At 39.2% G+C, this 20,137-nt stretch overlaps 3 protein-coding genes across 3 annotated transcripts; 1 reads left to right on the top strand and 2 right to left on the bottom strand.

Annotated features, from left to right (window-relative positions):
* Window positions 1–759: 759 nt before the first annotated feature.
* LOC147311377 (uncharacterized) lies at window positions 760–4,089 on the bottom strand. The gene is made up of 2 exons (XM_086267016.1): window positions 3,190–4,089; window positions 760–1,558 (listed from the first exon to the last, which is right to left on the bottom strand). The coding sequence occupies exons 1-2, from the start codon at window positions 3,960–3,962 to the stop codon at window positions 1,414–1,416; spliced, it is 918 nt and encodes a 305-aa protein (XP_086123142.1). The 5' UTR covers window positions 3,963–4,089; the 3' UTR covers window positions 760–1,413.
* A 647-nt stretch (window positions 4,090–4,736) lies between these two features.
* LOC147311376 (uncharacterized) lies at window positions 4,737–8,581 on the bottom strand. The gene is made up of 2 exons (XM_086267015.1): window positions 7,607–8,581; window positions 4,737–5,618 (listed from the first exon to the last, which is right to left on the bottom strand). Exons 1-2 carry the CDS (start codon window positions 8,383–8,385, stop codon window positions 5,474–5,476), a joined length of 924 nt encoding a protein of 307 aa, XP_086123141.1. The 5' UTR covers window positions 8,386–8,581; the 3' UTR covers window positions 4,737–5,473.
* Window positions 8,582–11,070: 2,489 nt separating this feature from the next.
* On the top strand, window positions 11,071–18,933 carry mpc2b (mitochondrial pyruvate carrier 2b). The gene is made up of 5 exons (XM_086266630.1): window positions 11,071–11,398; window positions 15,385–15,425; window positions 15,821–15,905; window positions 16,466–16,577; window positions 17,881–18,933. The coding sequence occupies exons 1-5, from the start codon at window positions 11,305–11,307 to the stop codon at window positions 17,927–17,929; spliced, it is 381 nt and encodes a 126-aa protein (XP_086122756.1). The 5' UTR covers window positions 11,071–11,304; the 3' UTR covers window positions 17,930–18,933.
* Window positions 18,934–20,137: the final 1,204 nt, after the last annotated feature.

Below are 20,137 nucleotides of genomic sequence, written 5' to 3'. Positions count from 1 at the left end.
GCAGCATCACTGACTTTCAGCCTGTTGTGTTTGTGGATATATGACTGACTTTAATTATCCACAAAATCATCAGATTCTCTGTAAGATTAAGGTCGACTATCTAACGGCGTATAAATAAAGGATTTAAAACAAAGTAAATGCTGAAAGTACAAACATGGCTAATGTCACATAACTTTGCCGGTGTTGTGCCAAAAAGTGATTGCCTGCTAAAAACTGATTTCCAATGTTTCCGTGTATTTTTTATGTGTAATATCTTTATGTATGTTGGTAAATAGACTTCGGTGAACAGCGTTTACAAAGGGGTTATATATAGAATTAAAAAATCATCTGTTTTTTCAAGTATCTTTACAACTCTGTGTTATTGTACTTACATTATAACCAATCCGGTCCTTTATCCCCACTTAAAATATTTTTACAGAACTATTGTAATATTTGCTGCCATTTCTGCTGTCCTATTGGCCAACTTACTCTTACAAAAGACATTTGTAATGTTAATGAGATTTTTTTTTTTTTAACTGCATAAATAAATGTTATATAAAAGTCACTGCCAAAAACTGATTATGGCTTCTATCTTGTTACACGAATGTTGTTTGTGGCTCAATATGACTTTATGTCATCCATGAGGGATGCATTTGACATATGTTTCACATATTATAGCCCAACAAGTTACTAGCAGTTTAAATACCAGCAATCAGTTTTTGGCAGACGATCACTTTTTGGCACAACACCGGTATGTGGCCAACAGTAATGTTTTAATGTTCCTCATTATTAAACATTTGCACATAAATAAGTGACATAATATTCAGAACTTACTTTTGAAAGTTTACTCTTTGGCCGCTCCACTTCTTTGAAGTGTCTCCCAGTCCCAGTGCAATTGTTAGCTTGTTTTGGTTCGTGCAACTGGTCCGTCCGGTTATTGTCTCCCCAGAAACATTTCCGTTGTCTTTTTTCCTATTTCTGTTGTGTTGTGTGTGCTTTTGCAGCGTTTTTCTTTTTGCAGCATTTTTCTTTTTGCAAGTGTTTTCTGAAGTTGCAGTCCGTTTGGCCTCTCAGGGCCACCGTACCTTACTTTACTATCACTTACCACACTTTATAATTTTATCAAAACATTTCTTTCTTATAGCATTTTGTGAGCTGATTTTGGTCCAACTGTAATTATTGCAAAAGGACATCTTAACTGTATAATCAGTGTGTTGTTTATACAGTTAAGATGTCCACAACCAACAATGAAAAGAATAAAAAATAAACTTTTGAACCTCTCAAGGCGCACCCTTGTAGTTTGATCAGGTGCTTGTCGGTTTACAGAACTTCTCTGAATGGCTGACACCCTTACCAAACGCCGGGTAACTTTACATTTCTTAATCATACTTGCCCCTTAAAAACCCTCAATAAAATCTGAAATTCAAGTTGGTCTCAGCTGCTCTCCACTCTGGATTCTTTAATAATTGAGATTTCAGCGGTGACTCTGTCTGATCTCAGTTGCCACGCACTCGCCTTCTCCATACTTTGCTCGGACATAAGCGCTCTTTCAGACTCATTGAGTCTACCTGCAGGTTTCCTGGAATCAAAATGAAAGTAGAGAACAAAAATCACTCAAGAAATCTCATCCTCGTCACCAAGATTGTTGTGGAAAAATACACTGAGCATCGACCCAAACTGACTCAGATTTATCGAAAGAAACTTCAAACCTCTGCAAAAGGATCAACACAGCACCAACGGGGTTCGTACCAGCACTGACAAACAGGCAAAATAATAACAGCTCCTCTATAGCCATACAGATACAGTGAAAATGAAAGTGTTTTTGAATTTTATTTTCTGTAAATCATTTGATTTATTTAATAAATTAAATATTATATTTTAGAGGCTGTTCTAATCTGATATTCCATTCTAGGCAAATTGACAGCAAATAAAACTAAGTACACTTTTAAAACTTTTTTTTTATTATTCATTTTTATTTGAATTCAATTCAATTTTATTTATATAGCGCCTAATCACAACAACAGTTGCCTCAAGGCGCTTTCTATTGTAAGGTAGACCCTACAATAGTACAGAACCCAACAATCATATGACCCCCTGTGAGCAAGCACTTTGGCAACAGTGGGAAGGAAAAACTCCCTTTTAACAGGAAGAAACCTCCAGCAGAACCAGGCTCAGGGAGGGGCGGCCATCTGCTGCGACCGGTTGGGGTGAGAGAAGGAAGACGGGATAAAGGACAGAAAAATGTTATAATGTAATGTGGTGAAATTATTATCAACCAGGTGGTTCATGAGACAATTATTTTAAAGTAGTCTGGTTTTAACATTAACAATGAAGAATTATAATAAAAATGTAATGCATCTAGGCTACGTCCACATGTACCCAGGTATTTTTGAAAACGCAGCTTTTTAGATGCAGGTGTCAGGTAAACTTTAACGTGCTCGTGAGAAAACCCTAGAGAAGAAATTAGGTCTCTTCAATGGGGCATTTCTTTTGAAACTTTTGACAATCACGTTTTCAATATTGTCTTGGCCATTAAACATTAACTCCAGGACAGTGTTTGGATTTTTCCACTTTTGCCGGAGTTCATTGTACACTTTCACACTGACTTCTTCAGTGTTCTCTAAGGACATTTTAAGCTTTTGGGACAAAATTTTAGCCCAAATCCTGTGGGTAAACCTGTTCATGATGGCTTTATCTGCCCCTGGAGGCAATTTCCTTGCCTCATTTGCGTTGCTTATAGCGTGCAGAACCAAATCTTTAGTGAAGCTTTCAACAACTTTTACGTACTCTTCTCGGTTTTTATATATAGTGAGTACTCTTTTTGGTAAGGCCAACAGGTGTTTTGTAAATGTTGGGACAGTAATATCGTCAAGCTGTTCCCTCAAACATAAAATCAAATACTTCTCCTTGCAGTTATGTGCTTTGCAAAGATTGGTGAAAATGTCCTTGTTGATATTGGTCAGCGTTTTTGGAGATAGATCCAAATCCCTCTCGTCAATCTGAGGCCAGATTTTTTCAAGCAGGCGATCGCTGATAGAGTCGGAGTTGTGGCACCGTGTGAAGTCCTTGTATTTAGACGAGGCTTTGCCTGCGGCCTCTGAAACTACCAACTGAATAACTTTATAAACACAAATCTTTTCTTCAGACAGATAATCAGATGCCAGAGTGACATCATAAGAACCAAAATCTGAATCAGACTTATGGACTGACCTATGTAGTGTTTTCTTCACAGGCTTTTCCAGGGGGGAAGCTTCTATGTTGTCCAAGTCTTTTGAGTAGTTTTTCTTCAAACAGCTCTTCTTCGGTTCTACTGTGGCTGCGGTGAGGGTTTGAGGAAGAAACATCTGGGACGACACAGACGCTTCTTCCTCAGATGAATCACTAAAACCAATAAAAACATTTAGATATATGTTAGGTGGCGTTGGTGCACGATGCAGTGATATTTCGGAATTTTCACTGTCAGCTGTGGATGTTTTATCAAGACTGCTCTCCTCTGCAGTCAAATGCAGCTTGAGGTTTTTTGAGTCTGAAGAGTCCTCCAGTCCTGGAGTTTCTGTTTCTTCATTATCACCGTGGTCATCTACAGAAATTTCTTTCAGGATGCTGTCCTTTGCTCCTGTTTCTTCTGTTTGCTCAGGGGACTCTGTTTGCACTGAGTGAAGAGAGAGCTCATTATTCTGCGTGGACACTGGATCTCCCTTCTCCACGGTTGTGTCCATTGCGTCCTCTAACATGGAACAAAGTTTCAACATGTCTTTCAGCAAAGTGGAAGGCAGCTCAGTGTTGCAGTACTCTGGGTTGAACTGCAGAGATTGCCACTGTGGTACAATTGTACCAAAAAAGTGGTCACTTAAGGACTTCCATGTTTCCACTGAGGTGTTACTGTGTGGAGTTGTCATGTTTAAGTTTGTATTACTATTTCTCTGACTCTGAAATGTAGAAGAGGAAATAAATTGTTGGCTGGTTGGAGTTGGACTAGGCATGTGTGCTCTTTGTAAACCAAATGCTTGGGAGTCTGGACGGCTCCTTTATATAGGTTTAAGCCCCGCCCACGTTCGGCTGCAGCCACTGTGACGTCATCCACTTTTCTTTGACGTTGAACCTTCAAAGGTTTGGGGGCGGGGTTTAAGCTAATCTCTGACACAGCTGCATGACATTTAAATGGCATAAACTATTAGTTTAAATTACCCATTGTAAATGTTGTTCTTAAAGCAGACTGGTTAATAATAATTTCACCACATGATATTTTCAAATTATTTTGTATTTGCTTAAATAAATGCATAATTCAAAGACTGTAATTTTTCATTGTATATCAAATTACAATTGGACATTTTAGGTGTTCCCTAAATTTTAATGTAGGCATCAGGAAATAGATATTTTTTATTTTGCTTCTTTTTATTCAGATTCAAGCTGAGTACGATTAAAAGTTGTTGGGGTTTGTTTTTACTTAGACTGAAGTTTGTATTCATATCTACTGATATTAATTCATTGTTATCTTAATATAGCTTAAGGTGGGGTGCATGCATACCCATATGGAAACGATATATATATACATCTTATAAAGTCTGTATCTGTCTTGTGTGAAACTTGTATGAAAAGCATACAAGAGTGAAAACAGATATAAGATCCCTTGAAAAATTATATACATGAAACTTGTATATTTTGGATACTTACTAAAACAATATATGAAAGTAATGAGAAAGTGGCCACCTTCATGAGTGAATCGCATAAGCCTTATATGATTCACTATATGAAGTAGGCCACATCTTATGCAAGTCTTTTATAAGTTTTTTCTATTTCTTTTCCATATGGGTATACTTGAGCTTGTATGTATACTTTTTACCCTGTGTGAATAAATTCAAACTTCTGCACCCAATTCTTCCTTTTTAAAGTCATTAAAATGTATACTGTAAAGTTAGAGAAATCATTAAAAGCCCCAAACTACAATATAATATTCATAATCATTATAAGAGCCTCTAAACTTCTCACCACATCTGTATGAAACTCCTGGCACTATTTTTGGTGATCCCAGCATCTGTTGACAAATTTGGGGCGGACATCATAGTAATTTAACCTTAGTTATGGTTCATACTAGGTTTTGCAATATTATTTTATAATTTTACACATTTGACTTTCTTATATATTTCATTATTTTACTATCACTTACCACACTTTATATTTTATCAAAACATTTCTTTCTTATAGCATTTTGTGAGCTGATTTTGGTCCAACTGTAATTATTACAAAAGGACATCTTAACTGTATAATCAGTGTGTTGTTTATACAGTTAAGATGTCCACAACCAACAATGAAAAGAATAAAAATAAACCTTTGAACCTCTCAAGGCGCACCCTTGTAGTTTGATCAGGTGCTTGTCGGTTTACAGAACTTCTCTGAATGGCTGACACCCTTACCAAACGCCGGGTAACTTTACAGTTCTTAATCATACTTGCCCCTTAAAAACCCTCAATAAAATCTGAAATTCAAGTTGGTCTCAGCCGCTCTCCACTCTGGATTCTTTAATAATTGAGATTTCAGCGGTGACTCTGTCTGATCTCAGTTGCCACGCACTCGCCTTCTCCATACTTTGCTCAGACATAAGCGCTCTTTCAGACTCATTGAGTCTACCTGCAGGTTTCCTGGAATCAAAATGAAAGTAGAGAACAAAAATCACTCAAGAAATCTCATCCTCGTCACCAAGATTGTTGTGGAAAAATACACTGAGCATCGACCCAAACTGACTCAGATTTATCGAAAGGAACTTCAAACCTCTGCAAAAGGATCAACACAGCACCAACGGGGTTCGTACCAGCACTGACAAACAGGCAAAATAATAACAGCTCCTCTATAGCCATACAGATACAGTGAAAATGAAAGTGTTTTTGAATTTTATTTTCTGTAAATCATTTGATTTATTTAATAAATTAAATATTATATTTTAGAGGCCGTTCTAATCTGATATTCCATTCTAGGCAAATTGACAGCAAATAAAACTAAGTACACTTTTAAAACTTTTTTTAAAATTCATTTTTATTTGAATTCAATTCAATTTTATTTATATAGCGCCTAATCACAACAACAGTTGCCTCAAGGCGCTTTCTATTGTAAGGTAGACCCTACAATAGTACAGAACCCAACAATCATATGACCCCCTGTGAGCAAGCACTTTGGCGACAGTGGGAAGGAAAAACTCCCTTTTAACAGGAAGAAACCTCCAGCAGAACCAGGCTCAGGGAGGGGCGGCCATCTGCTGCGACCGGTTGGGGTGAGAGAAGGAAGACGGAATAAAGGACAGAAAAATGCTATAATGTAATGTGGTGAAATTATTATCAACCAGGTGGTTCATGAGACAATTATTTTAAAGTAGTCTGGTTTTAACATTAACAATGAAGAATTATAATAAAAATGTAATGCATCTAGGCTACGTCCACATGTACCCAGGTATTTTTGAAAACGCAGCTTTTTAGATGCAGGTGTCAGGTAAACTTTAACGTGTTCGTGAGAAAACCCCCTGTGAGCAAGCACTTTGGCGACAGTGGGAAGGAAAAACTCCCTTTTAACAGGAAGAAACCTCCAGCAGAACCAGGCTCAGGGAGGGGCGGCCATCTGCTGCGACCGGTTGGGGTGAGAGAAGGAAGACGGGATAAAGGACAGAAAAATGTTATAATGTAATGTGGTGAAATTATTATCAACCAGGTGGTTCATGAGACAATTATTTTAAAGTAGTCTGGTTTTAACATTAACAATGAAGAATTATAATAAAAATGTAATGCATCTAGGCTACGTCCACATGTACCCAGGTATTTTTGAAAACGCAGCTTTTTAGATGCAGGTGTCAGGTAAACTTTAACGTGTTCGTGAGAAAACCCTAGAGAAGAAATTAGGTCTCTTCAATGGGGCATTTCTTTTGAAACTTTTGACAATCACGTTGTCAATATTGTCTTGGCCATTAAACATTAACTCCAGGACAGTGTTTGGATTTTTCCACTTTTGCCGGAGTTCATTGTACACTTTCACACTGACTTCTTCAGTGTTCTCTAAGGACATTTTAAGCTTTTGGGACAAAATTTTAGCCCAAATCCTGTGGGTAAACCTGTTCATGATGGCTTTATCTGCCCCTGGAGGCAATTTCCTTGCCTCATTTGCATTGCTTATAGCGTGCAGAACCAAATCTTTAGTGAAACTTTCAACAACTTTTACGTACTCTTCTCGGTTTTTATATATAGTGAGTACTCTTTTTGGTAAGGCCAACAGGTGTTTTGTAAATGTTGGGACAGTAATATTGTCAAGCTGTTCCCTCAGACATAAAATCAAATACTTCTCCTTGCAGTTATGTGCTTTGCAAAGATTGGTGAAAATGTCCTTGTTGATATTGGTCAGCGTTTTTGGAGATAGATCCAAATCCCTCTCGTCAATCTGAGGCCAGATTTTTTCAAGCAGACGATCGCTGTTGGAGTCCAGAGTCGAGCACCGTGTGAAGTCCTTGTATTTAGACGAGGCTTTGCTTGTGGCCTCTGAAACTACCAACTGAATAACTTTATAAACACAAATCTTTTCTTCAGACAGATAATCAGATGCCAGAGTGACATCATAAGAACCAATATCTGAATCACCATTACCGACTGACACATGTATAGCATTCTTCACAGGCTTTTCCAGGGGGAAAGCTTCTATGTTGTCCAAGTCTTTTGAGTAGTTTTCCTTCAAACAGCTCTTCTTCGGTTCTACTGTGGCTGCGGTGAGGGTTTGAGGAGGAAACATCTGGGATGACACAGACGCTTCTTCCTCAGATGACTCACAGCTGAAACCTATTAAAATATCTGGATATACGCAAGGTGGTGCAGGTACACGATGCAGTGTTAGAATTTCTCTGTTTTCACTGTCATCTGTGGATGTTTCATCAAGACTGCTCTCCTCTGCAGTCAAATGCAGCTTGAGGTTTTTTGAGTCTGAAGAGTCCTCCAGTCCTGGAGTTTCTGTTTCTTCTTTATCACAGTGGTCATCTACAGAAATTTCTTTCAGGATGCTGTCCTTTGCTCCTGTTTCTTCTGTTTGCTCAGGGGACTCTGTTTGCACTGAGTGAAGAGAGAGCTCATTATTCTGCGTGGACACTGGATCTCCCTTCTCCACGGTTGTGTCCATTGCGTCCTCTAACATGGAACAAAGTTTCAACATGTCTTTCAGCAAAGTGGAAGGCAGCTCAGTGTTGCAGTACTCTGGGTTGAACTGCAGAGATTGCCACTGTGGTACAATTGTACCAAAAAAGTGGTCACTTAAGGACTTCCATGTTTCCACTGAGGTGTTACTGTGTGGAGTTGTCATGTTTAAGTTTGTATTACTATTTCTCTGACTCTGAAATGTAGAAGAGGAAATAAATTGTTGGCTGGTTGGAGTTGGACTAGGCATGTGTGCTCTTTGTAAACCAAATGCTTGGGAGTCTGGACGGCTCCTTTATATAGGTTTAAGCCCCGCCCACGTTCGGCTGCAGCCACTGTGACGTCATCCACTTTTCTTTGACGTTGAACCTTCAAAGGTTTGGGGGCGGGGTTTAAGCTAATCTCTGACACAGCTGCATGACATTTAAATGGCATAAACTATTAATTAGCGTGGGTGGTGATTGTTCTTTTACTTTTCATATTCCGTATGTTTTTTGGCATCTATCTCCGTTCAACTTAGAAAAACCATTCAACCACCGTTAGATTCCTCTTCTTTTGGACATGACTGCTTGTATTTTTCTCATTTTTAACTTTTATATTTTTTAAATTATTCAACTTCCTTCAACAAATATTTATGATGTATTTCAGTGGGGAAACCCTTCAAATCCTCATTCAAGTTACTCCCCTTTCAACTGTATCTACCTTCACATACGTTGACCTAGAACCACCATTCAAACTTTAAAACAAAGCCAAGACATTGAACTATTCAACTGGTATTTATCTTTTCAATATTGTTTATACTTTTTCTTCAGCTCTACTTTAAGTTTCATGCCTTTTTTTCACCTGTTTCAGAGTTTATAATGGTTGTGTGTGGGACGGAATGTTGGAGGAGACAGGTCAACTGCTAGAGTGGGAGCAGGGGGAAAATTTATCTTAAAATCTTCTCTTTAAACTGCTGCTATGAACACAGCGTTTGCTCTACAGCCATCATTTTACCGTCAAAACGTAGCCATCGTTGTCCTCTTTCATCCAATGTTATTATTATTGTAATAGATGTTATGGTTCTTTCAGAAATTTCACCAATGCACACCCTCCTCGCTGCAACTTTTCCATAGAAACCAATGTTAAAATGGCTCCCAAAATTCATCTGAAAATCAGAAGAACAGGCTGTCTTTACGCTGTCACTACATTCATAACAATCATATGACCCCCTATGAGCAAGCCCTTTGGTGACAGTGGGAAGGAAAAACTCCCTTTTAACAGGAAGAAACCTCCAGCAGAACCAGGCTCAGGGAGGGGCGGCCATCTGCTGCGACCGGTTGGGGTGAGAGAAGGAAGACGGAATAAAGGACATGCTGTGGAAGAGAGCCAGAGATTAATAACAAGTATGACTCAGCAGAGAGGTCTATTAACACATGTTGAATGAGAAAGTTGACTGGAGAGGAAATACTCAGTGCATCATGGGAGTCCTCCAGCAGCCTATACCTATTGTAACATTCCTGTGGTGACATTTTTTTTCAACCAGGTGGTTCATGAGCCTATTATTTTAAACTAGTCTGGTTTTAACCTTTACAACAAATAATTCTAATTAAAAATGTTATCCACTTAGGCTATGTCCACATGTACCCAGGTATTTTTGAAAATGCAACTTTCACACTGACTTCTTCAGTGTTCTTTAAGGACATTTTAAGGTTTTGCGACAAAATTTTAGCCCAAATCCTGTGGGTAAACCTGTTCATAATGGCTTTATCTGCCCCTGGAGGCAATTTCCTTGCCTCTTTTATTTTGCTTATAGCGTGCAGAACCAAATCTTTAGTGAAGCTTTCAACAAGTTCTTTCTCTCACCCTCTCTCTCGCACTTTTTTTCGATGCAAGGGGCAGTGTTGAGATTTTGTTACCTAGTGGCTACACAAGCCAGGAAGTACCAATGACCGAATTTGGTAAATAAACATTTTTTTACAATTATTATTTGAACATATATGAGTGTTTGTGTATAAATACACAAACAATACACATATGCTTTCAATTGTGTAAGGAAGTTCAGTTAACACTAGCAACATGCTTTGTAGTGTGTACGTGCTTTGTCTCTAGGGGCCACCGTATATATTTATCTATAAACATATATAAATAAAACCACTTTTTTTTTTGCATTAGTAATTCCTTTTGTGCATAATTTTATATTGTTGTTAATAATAAATTAATTAAAGTAACAAAACAACCTGAAGTGCCTGTTGGCTATTGGAAGAGCCGGCACTTTTTAGTGAGTCGAGCTGAATGAGCCGGTTCTCTAAAAAGAGTCAGAATTTCCCATCACTAGTGTGGATAAGAGAAACTCTAAAACAAAATTCAAACTTCAATGTATATTGTTGAGTCATATTACTTAGGAAAAAGAACAGCTCCGAGAAATCATTAAAAGCTCCAAATTACCATAACATTCACGTCCATGATGAGTGCATCTTAATTTCTCACCACCTCTGCACACATTTCAAGAAATCTCTGATCTTGTTTACCAGAGTTGCCAGCAAAAAATAAATAAAAAATATGGGGAGGCGAAAGACTTTGCACAGTAACGATATCTTCTGTGCATTAAATGTCTCATCACTTTTACAATATTATATGTGTAGTTCATGGCTGCACATTGGACCCATTGGACAATTTATTGCACATATATCTATCCTGTAAGGTTTTTCCCTCCTGTTAAACATTCTCTGGCCCTCAAGCATAAAATACAATATCTCATCATTACTATTTTCTTTAACCAGGCGTCTGGTCCAATGTTTCTTCCACTTGTTCTTACTTTTAGCTCCACCCAGTTGGCACAAACTGTGCCAATAACCTAACAGGCCTGTGTAAACCAATCACATCATGGGTATGACCGCAGTGCCCAATGAGAATAGCGCAAACCTATAGCCCCGCCGTCACGCGGTAGGTTGCATCGTACAGAAAGTCACCTCGTCGTGTCAGAGTGGGAGAAGCTACTGACGGTTAGCACCATTAGCAGCGGTCACAGTACCACCGGGAGAAGGTCGACAGCAGGATCCTCTCTGAGCCGTATCTAAATCTCACAAACAGCTTTTAAAGGTCTCTAGCTACTCGCCGAGCTAACAGTTTTGCGAGCTTGCTATTAAGTTTCCGCTCATCTCTCGCATTCATTATCAACACCTTCATCATGGCTGCGCTCAGAGCGTCCTATCACAGGATTTTGGACAGGATCGAGCACATGCTGCCCGCCAAGCTGAGACCTGTGTACAACCACCCGGCAGGTAAGACACAGTTGACCGTAATGAGTTTGTTTGGTATTGGGAGGTGGGTGACCGCAGCCGCCCTGTCCAGCCGTGATATGGGATGAGGATGCACTGACCTTTCTGCACCGCATCGTTCAGGGATCACAGTAGCATCTCTTGCGCCGATGCCCGAGCTGCATGAAATTAATTGTGTTTGCGCTGTCAGTGTAATCTGTAACCTTCCGGGATAACGCGGGCTGAGCCAAGAACCTCGGTCTGTGGAGGAAGCCAAACCCACTTTCATTCAGTTTATCGCGTTCTGGGTGTTTAACTGTGCATTTCAATCAGTCCTTTATCACTAAACTATGTAGTCGCATGCTCGGTTTGATAAGAAAAGTAGTATTGTGCCTCTGGAGAGTGACTATGAATGTAAGCCTGATTGGTTTCATATAGTTAAGGTTGGCTAAACAGAAGTTCATGCTGCTTCCTGGTCGTAACTTGGTTTTGAATAAATTAAGCCCAACTTGCACAAAAACTGATTTTCTTCTTTTGGTGGAAGGTCAAAATCTGTTTGATTGCAGAAGTAAAAAACCCGTTATGCTCTCTGCTACTTTTTTCTGTTCAGGCTTTACTTCTGTTATTTATCTACTTAACTGTGAATCACAGATATGTTCCATTCCATCTGAAATCAGAAATGCTGACTTCCAAGATGGAAGTTTCAGCTGGAATGCCCTCCAGTCAACTTAAAAGGTTGGCCTAATTTATGGTCCACCATTACAACAGTGGACAAAAAAATTAGTAAAACTTGGCTTGTGTACTGTAAGTGTTGTGTGTTTGTGACTTAATACACAGGGAACAGACCAAGCTCTATCTATGAACGTGCACTAGCTAGTGATGAATGAATTGCTCTACCTCGCAGGGTAGAAAAACAGATCCTCGCTTTTCCAGCTTTACAACTGGCAAGTTTTAAACTCAGGAGTGACATCATGCTCTGGCATAAAACTTCCGAGATAAATGGAACAGTGACCATGTCCTCCCAGCAGCTTGTTTGGCACTGCCTCAAAGAATAAGCAGCTGTCTCAACGTAATCCAGATGCAGCCAGCTGTTTCAGCAGCACCTCCTTATTTCAGTGCCGAATCTGCATACTTACTCTTAAAATGTAATGCATGAGTTGCATGCATCAGGGCAGCTAAAGACCCTGTGGATTACTTCTATTTTTGAATGCGGTGTCCTCTTGTTACTGCTGCACATCATCTGAGCTTGGATAAAGTGGGTAATGTTTCTATTTGGTGACACCCCTCCTTCTTTGTGCTCAGGTATCCTGGATATGATCCTTGCTAAATCTGCAAATAAAACTGTTCTAACTTACTTTTTTGTGTGCCTGGTATCAAGCACAGCAGGGACACAAACACAGCTCACTTCAATCAAATCTATGCTCTGCACAGCTGAAATCCAGATTTTGGCACCCACTTGTTTTGTCCCCCGACAAATTTGCCACACACCTAACTTAAAGGCCGTGCTGAGAAAGTTGGAGGCAACAGTTTGTTCTTAAAGGGATTTGTTGGGGACAACATGATCACTGTTGTTTGTTTTTATCATGCTGGCTAACCTCTCAGAACAGACTAGATTTCCAGGAGCGTGGCCGTGCGGCACCTACACTGAGCAGAGTGAAGTAGGAGGTGTAGAATAAACTTGACTACTTTTAGATGCTCGATTATTCTTCTCAAGGGGACCCCCATAATTGGTAGCTCCATATTTCTATTTGACAGTTTTGGTGTTTTTTGTTTTTTGTTGTTTGTTTCTTTGTTTTGTTTTTAACGATTTAAAGATGACGATAAACTCTAAATAAAACCAGACCCAATAACAAATTTGGCCATGTCTATATCATCCTTATCCAGTGAGTTGCAATGCACACTGAACATTTCTGGTATTTGTGCACTCACCTCCCACTTTCCCTCATGAAGGTATATTTTGTCACTATTTATCAGTCAGGGTAGTATAAATACAGAAGAATCGCCTACGAGTATAACACACTATAATTAAGCAGCAATGCCCTTCAGAACACTGTGCTAAAATCTTTAGCTCTCATTTGAAGCACAAACTAAACTGAAGGTGTTTCTCGTAAGTCTTGCTTATGTATTGAGGACACTTGATATTATCTAAAGGGATCTTGGTTAAGGAGTAACTAGTGTCACTGGTGATACTGGTCTTAGATTTGTCTGAGAAAGGGTACTGGAGCTCCGGGGTTGTCAAGGACAACTTTTCTGATCAGGTATGAAGGGGTGGAGACAAAAGCCAACTCCCTCAAAGATGATTGGCAGCCACAAACGCTCTAGTTTCTGTTTTGCCCCGCAGCGCTGCCGGGAATGCTGATTCCAGACCAGCAGCTTTTCTTCACTGTGCTGTGGCTAATTAAGTCTTTGTGAGTCTCCTCCCAGTGGCTCACAGACACCGAGTGTCTGATCTGTGACACTCAGATCCATTGGTGTGGTTTTGATTTGAGCTTTTCACTCTTCCAGAGCTTGGATGTCTTAAGCAGGAAAAACTCAGTGAGCTCAAATACGAGCATTATATTTTGAGTGTTAACAGCCAGTGCTGTGATGTCCTGATCATCTGATGTTTTCTGTTGCTGCTTTCCAGTTCTGATGTAATAACGCCACGATTGCATCAGGGTTGTTGAGGTGGTGTTTGTTTGACAGGAGTTCAAAGGTGTAAAGGTATTGCTATTTTAAAAAAAAAAAAAAACAAAAAAAAAAAACTGTGGCAATGTTATCACATGGTCTTTTATTACATTAAGGACTGCAGCTAGTTGTTGCTTTCAGAATCTATTAATGTGCTGATCTCTGAATTGGTTTTGTTTATAAAGTGACATTTAAACTTGATAACTGACCACCCAAAATATATGAAAGTATAGAAACAGAACAGAACATTTTTATTATCAATCCTCTTGACACAAATTATCTTTTTGTGAGCACAGAGAGTAAAAGTCAGCTTCACAGTATTTTCCTGTGGACAAAATGTGTAACGGTGATACTGTTGGTGATGAAAATCTCCAGACACCCCTCAATACAATGTTATCGCAGTACTTCTCTCCAGTTACAAGGTTCTTGTGGTCTCTAACATTTTGCGATATGTTGAGTACTGCAGTAACTCATAGTGAGTTTAACAAATTTTTGTTAAATGCAAATTGTGTCAAAGTTTACCTTTTTCAATATCTGTTTTAGTCAATAAGATAAAGTTGTGATTAAATCTGCCATAAGACAGTCGATCAGCCTGCAACTGAATGGGGTCAAGTTGGCAATTACACGCAGTTTGTTTCTGATAATTCGGCAGTTAACTGCGATAAATCGTCAAACATCCCATATCTCCTGCTGACTGCATAAATAGAAATTCATATTGACCACTGCATTTACGCTCAGCAGCCTTCCTCTTCTATTGAAACATAAACAGAATGCAACTAGCTGGCAGCCAGTTGATGCTAGCAGGAACGTATTCAGAGTGATGGCAACATGTTAGCAGTTTCTGCATTTATAAATTAGACAGCGATTATTTGCAAACATTTGAAAATCAGAGTGGATTGAGCTGACAGCATCCTGCCTGAAAAAAGGCGACCTGTGCAATCGCCTTGCAGTCAGGAGTAGTCGTGAGTGTGCGATGTCCTCAAGCTCTGGCCAACCAGCAACCACTTATGCCAGCATAAGTGTCATATGTTTGCTTATTTAATACAAGTCTGCTCAATTAATAGGAGGGTGGTACACGAGATGATGCAGTATCACTACCAAAATATAACACTTCTGTGCTGTAGCTATTTATTTATGTGTTTTTATTTTCCACCCCTCAACCACCAGTTTCTAAATGAGCTCAAACCTGGGTTGTCATTGTATAATTTTCTATAAGAGAAACAGCCTTCATATCAGGAGCTTTTATTTATCCTCAAATGTATTGTGTATGGTTAATACTGTGGGAAAGCTGGTTACCTCTGGAAAACTAAACGGTGTGATTTTATGTTTTGTTTTTTCTGTAGGTCCGAAAACTGTTTTCTTCTGGGCCCCAGTGTTTAAATGGGTAAGTGCACATTCACCCAGCTCGTAAGCCACAGCATAAAGTGCAGACAGACTTTAAAAATATGATTTATTTAAAACTGCTACCAAGCATGCCTTTATCCGCACCTCATCAGCAGACAGTCAGCAGTTAAGCCTCTTACCCTGTAGCTCGCACATTATCTGACACAAGTAGTTCCCTTGTTAACTTTTGACTCCTTCGGATGAAATTTGTCACACGTGGCAGTTCTGTCAATAAGAAGATTGTGTTATTTGGATGTTTTTTTTTTATGGGTCTATAGTTATTCCAGAATATTTTATTTTTTAAAAACCTGTCACTACCACTGTGTGATTATTGGGATTCTCATTTAAAACTGACTGATCATTAATGGAGTAAATACATCAGTCTCTTCTCTACAGGGTCTGGTTGGAGCTGGTTTGGCTGATATGACTCGACCAGCAGACAAACTCAGTACCTCTCAGTCTGCAGTGCTGACGGCCACAGGTGAGACGACACCGAAACTCAAGTCGACTTCATAATGTGTCAGTTTGGAATAAACGCGTACGTACATCCAAATGGGTTTTGTGCGAGACAATGGACAGTTTAATGGAAAAGTTTCCCTGGTAAGTCTTTCTCTGGGGCTTTTGCAGAATATTCCCCTTGGGCAGAGTTCACAGCTGGTCGACACCTTTGAGTCTTTTTCTTAATTTAGGGTTTTCAGTGAGTAAAAGGTTAACTGGAAACTTAATCCTGGTTTAAACTTTGAAAGAGGTAATGCATAGTTTGTAGTTCTTAAGCTCTGCCTTGAGTTGTTGTTGTACATTTCACATCTCGTTACTTGATCTCTGTTCAGTTTTCAGGTTTTTCCATATTCATTTTTTATTTTTTTAACCAATCTGTGTTAAAGGTCGCCTGTTTTGTTCCACTTTTTTTTGCACTATGTCTCTTCAAACAAATCTTATCTGCGACTCTTTGGCCAAAACACAGACTCTGTCCTGAGGAGTGACCCTGGTGTACCATCAGTGTGCGTCACGTTCACTCCTCCTGTTCTGTTTCTCCATCAGGGCTCATCTGGTCCAGATATTCGTTGGTTATCATCCCGAAAAACTGGAACCTGTTTGCTGTCAACTTCTTTGTCGGCAGTGCCGGAGCCTCACAGCTTTACAGGATCTGGAGGTGTGTGAATGCACAGTAAATGATGTTTCTGCCAGTGGGTTACATGAGCTCATAATCACTGTTAGAAGCATTTTAAAGATTAGTTATAATAAGGAATGCAAGATAATTGCACAGTAGCCTTATGTAGAGTGCTTATTTCTTAATCATTACTGATATGAAATCATGCAGGCATGTTAATGTTTGACCCTAGAGTGCTGTAGCTATAGTGAATGTATAATGTAGTGTAGTCTTCATGTGTGCTTTGCTTTCTAGTGTCAGCTGAACTCTATCAGAGGAGAGTTCAATTACAAGTCAATATTTGTTAAGACCACCTTTATTCTTCAACACACACTGAACTCTCTTTGACAGCTTTCTTCTCATTTATCTAAGTAGTCTTCAGGAATAGTTCCCCAGGCTTTGTGAAGGATATTCAAATCTCTTCTTTGGACTGGGGAGGCCAGTCTGTACTTTTCTGCACTGTTATTAAATTTTGGCAAGATCTCCAACACCACTTGCTGAGACAGCAAAAACCTGTCTCAACAATGTTGAAAGACCTTCACAAAGTCTGGAGAACTATTGCTCAACAGGACTTAAAAAAAAAAATTACAGGAAAGTTTAGCTCATCGGAAACAAGTTTTTAAAAATGACTTGATTTGAGACTTTTGCACAGTAGTGTATCAGTCAAGTGATTCTTGGAATTCAGTTTTGCTACACAAACTAGTCCCTTCGCTGAGATGAGTTGCTGCTAAGTATTCATACCACTAGATTTTTAGTGTTTTAGTGAACATAGCTTCCCGGCACATCCACAATATCCCAGTTCAAGCCCAAGAGGAGACACGAAAGCCAGTCGGGGGGGGGGATCACAAGCTATTGCACTCTTAGTGATGGTCCCATACCTGGACAAATGGGAGGGTTGTGTGAGGAAGGCATCCGCCGTTGAATCGGTGGATCCTTCCTCTGTGGTACTCCCTTGGGAAATAAGGGAGCAGCTGAAAGTATCTTTATTTGTATTCTAGAACTCTACCAAAGTAGCTTTGCACGATTTCTATATTTTATTTATTATTATTTCACGTTCAGCTAGTACTTGATGCAGCACATCAGTTCATGGTCTCTCTGAAAGTTTGAGTTCCTGTCTCTTTAAGCCCCACTTTCATCTGATTGGTCAGTTTCTTCAGCAGACATCTGAGCTCACTGGGATTATTTTATGGTCCTTATCTGAAGCTTTGGCCATAGTTAACATGGAACACTATTTTTAGTTAAGAGGCAATTTAAACAATGTTTTTGTTTTGTTTTGTTTGTTTGTTTGTTTTTAATCATCTAACAGGTACGAGCAGGATAAGAAGGCGGAGGCCAAACAGGCTGCGGAGTCCTGAGTGTATCGACGCTCCATTGCAGCGGACTAAAAGGGAGACTTCTTATCATCTCAACATCACACCATGCTGTCTCCATAACATCCATGCCATAATAACCATTGTTCTACCACATTAAGCCTGTTGTCCCTGTTGGAAATGTGAAACTTAAAGAAAAGTGCATATCTCCTCAGGGTGTGCTGAGGGAGGGAAGGAAAACAAAGCTTTTTTTTTTTCTTTTTTCTTTTTAAACTGTAGTCAACACACGCTCAAGAATGGTCATCAACGCACAGATACTTCTTGTTCAACACGTTCTGTGATTGTACAGTGTTTAATTTAAGTTCATGCTTTATATCTTGCACACTTGCTGGGAGGTCTTTGCCTTTTCCATCATCGATTTTTCAGGTGTAGCAATCAGTACCTCAGGCAGACAATTCCCAAAAAAACGAAACATGTAACTCTTAGAGTTGTGTTGAACATGGTTTAAGGAATGTGTCCAGATGAAATTAAGGATGTCATTGCACTTAACCTTTTGATTTATTTATAATTTGATCATCATGTCCCGCTTGAGATCATTAAATTGTCATTGATTACCGTGTAACGATTTCTTCCATTTAATGACTTTAAATCTGTGTGAACTCAAATGTTGATTTATGAATTACTTGATTAAAAATTTGCAGTCAAAACTGTATAGGAAGATACTGTTATTTTCTAATTGTGTTTCAGGAATACTTACCTAATGCAACATATTTAACCTCTGAAGCCTTGTCTTGATTGGTAGCACGTACTGACACACTAACAGCGCTCTATTATCAAAATTGTTGTTCTGATGAAGGTGTTTTATAGTTTTTATGTAACAATAATTATTTGAGGTCTTCCCGTTGTGTAAATTAACCCCTGACTAATTTAGCAATAATTAGTGCTAACAATTAATTAGAAGACTGTTTGAACAAATGGCACTTTTGAGGATTGATCGTTATGGCTCTGTGATGACTGTCTAATGCTAATAAATATGGTTTGATGCCTACAGCTGATTTAAATTTTTAGCATTGACTAAGAATAATAAGAGATCAACATTTTTCCGCACTAACATCGCTTCACTTATTACAGTGCTCCTCTAAGAACAGCTGGAATGATGGGATCCACCATTTGTGGAGGAATGTATATTTCAGGGGCCACTGTATTAGGTATACATGTTCAACTGCTCATCTAATCAGCCAATCACATGGCTAATTCTCAGTCCATTTTGGCATGTAAACATGGCCGACCTCACGAAGTTCAAACTGAGCATCACAATTTGGAAGAAAGGTGATTTAAGTGACTGTGAAGGAGGCGTGGTTTGAGTGCTAATCTACTGGCAATTTTCCTCAACCACCTCCAAGTTTTTGAAAGAAAATACACAGTGAGCAGCAGTTCCCTGGGTGAAAATGCCTTTTTGATGTCAAAGGCGAATGGCCAGACTGCTTCCAGCTGAAAGGAAGGCAACAATAATTCAAATGAAACTCAAACAGCATGACTAAAATTGGATGATAGATGACTGGAAACCTTTTTCTTAGCCTGCTGTGTCTTGATTTCTGCTGCAACATCCAGATAGTAGGGTCAATTTTGCTTAAACGACCTGAAAGCATGCATCCACCATGCCTTATATCCACACTTCTGGCTTTTGATGGTGTGATGGACCCCTCAGTACCAAGTGATCACTCTTTATAGCACCTGAGTAGTGTTGCTGACCATGTCTGTCCCTATATGACCACAGTGTGTCCACCTGGCTGCCTCCAGCAGGATAACTCTCGATGTCAGAAAGCTCAATCGTATCACAGTCACTAGACCTCAATCCAACACAAGAGTTGCATCATGGACGAATCTGCAGCAACTGTTTGACACTATCATATCAGCATGGACCAAAATGTCAGAGGAATGCTTCCAGCTCCAGTTCTGGAGACAAAATGAGATCCAACTATTTCTGTGTACCTAATAAACTGTTTTCCGTTACTCAGGCAACTCACTTTCAAGGCAAAAGATCACCCAGCATGAACATTTCCTTTTTCCACGTCTATAACAGTAAAAAAATGTTTTGCTTATGTGAAAGTTCAGCTTTAAAGTACCACTTAAACCTAGTAAGCACTGAGGATCTTTGTTTCACATGATTAACATTTATTGAATAATAATTAAACTAATCAAAATAACCATAGCTTAATTATTACAAAAGCAGCAGCCATAAAAACTTGCAAA

Source organism: Aulonocara sp. 'chitande type north' Nkhata Bay, linkage group LG16, assembly GCF_057382095.1.
Source record: "Aulonocara sp. 'chitande type north' Nkhata Bay isolate Kocher_YH1m ecotype deep benthic linkage group LG16, A_spYH_male_GT1.1, whole genome shotgun sequence".
NCBI classification, from domain to species: domain Eukaryota; kingdom Metazoa; phylum Chordata; class Actinopteri; order Cichliformes; family Cichlidae; genus Aulonocara; species Aulonocara sp. 'chitande type north' Nkhata Bay.
This window is presented reverse-complemented; position numbering and strand designations above follow the sequence as displayed.

What these genes read in the sequence shown, in the direction of transcription:
- mpc2b (XM_086266630.1), top strand. Translation starts at nt 11,305, where the DNA reads ATGGCTGCGCTCAGAGCGTCCTATCACAGGATTTTGGACAGGATCGAG. An exon ending in TGTGTACAACCACCCGGCAG is followed by an intron (nt 11,399 to 15,384) that starts GTAAGACACAGT and finishes TTTTTTCTGTAG; the next exon opens with GTCCGAAAACTGTTTTCTTC. An exon ending in TGCAGTGCTGACGGCCACAG is followed by an intron (nt 15,906 to 16,465) that starts GTGAGACGACAC and finishes TTTCTCCATCAG; the next exon opens with GGCTCATCTGGTCCAGATAT.
- LOC147311376 (XM_086267015.1), bottom strand. Translation starts at nt 8,385, where the DNA reads ATGCCTAGTCCAACTCCAACCAGCCAACAATTTATTTCCTCTTCTACA. An exon ending in GTGAAGAATGCTATACATGT is followed by an intron (nt 5,619 to 7,606) that starts GTCAGTCGGTAA and finishes TTTTGATTCCAG; the next exon opens with GAAACCTGCAGGTAGACTCA.
- LOC147311377 (XM_086267016.1), bottom strand. Translation starts at nt 3,962, where the DNA reads ATGCCTAGTCCAACTCCAACCAGCCAACAATTTATTTCCTCTTCTACA. An exon ending in GTGAAGAAAACACTACATAG is followed by an intron (nt 1,559 to 3,189) that starts GTCAGTCCATAA and finishes TTTTGATTCCAG; the next exon opens with GAAACCTGCAGGTAGACTCA.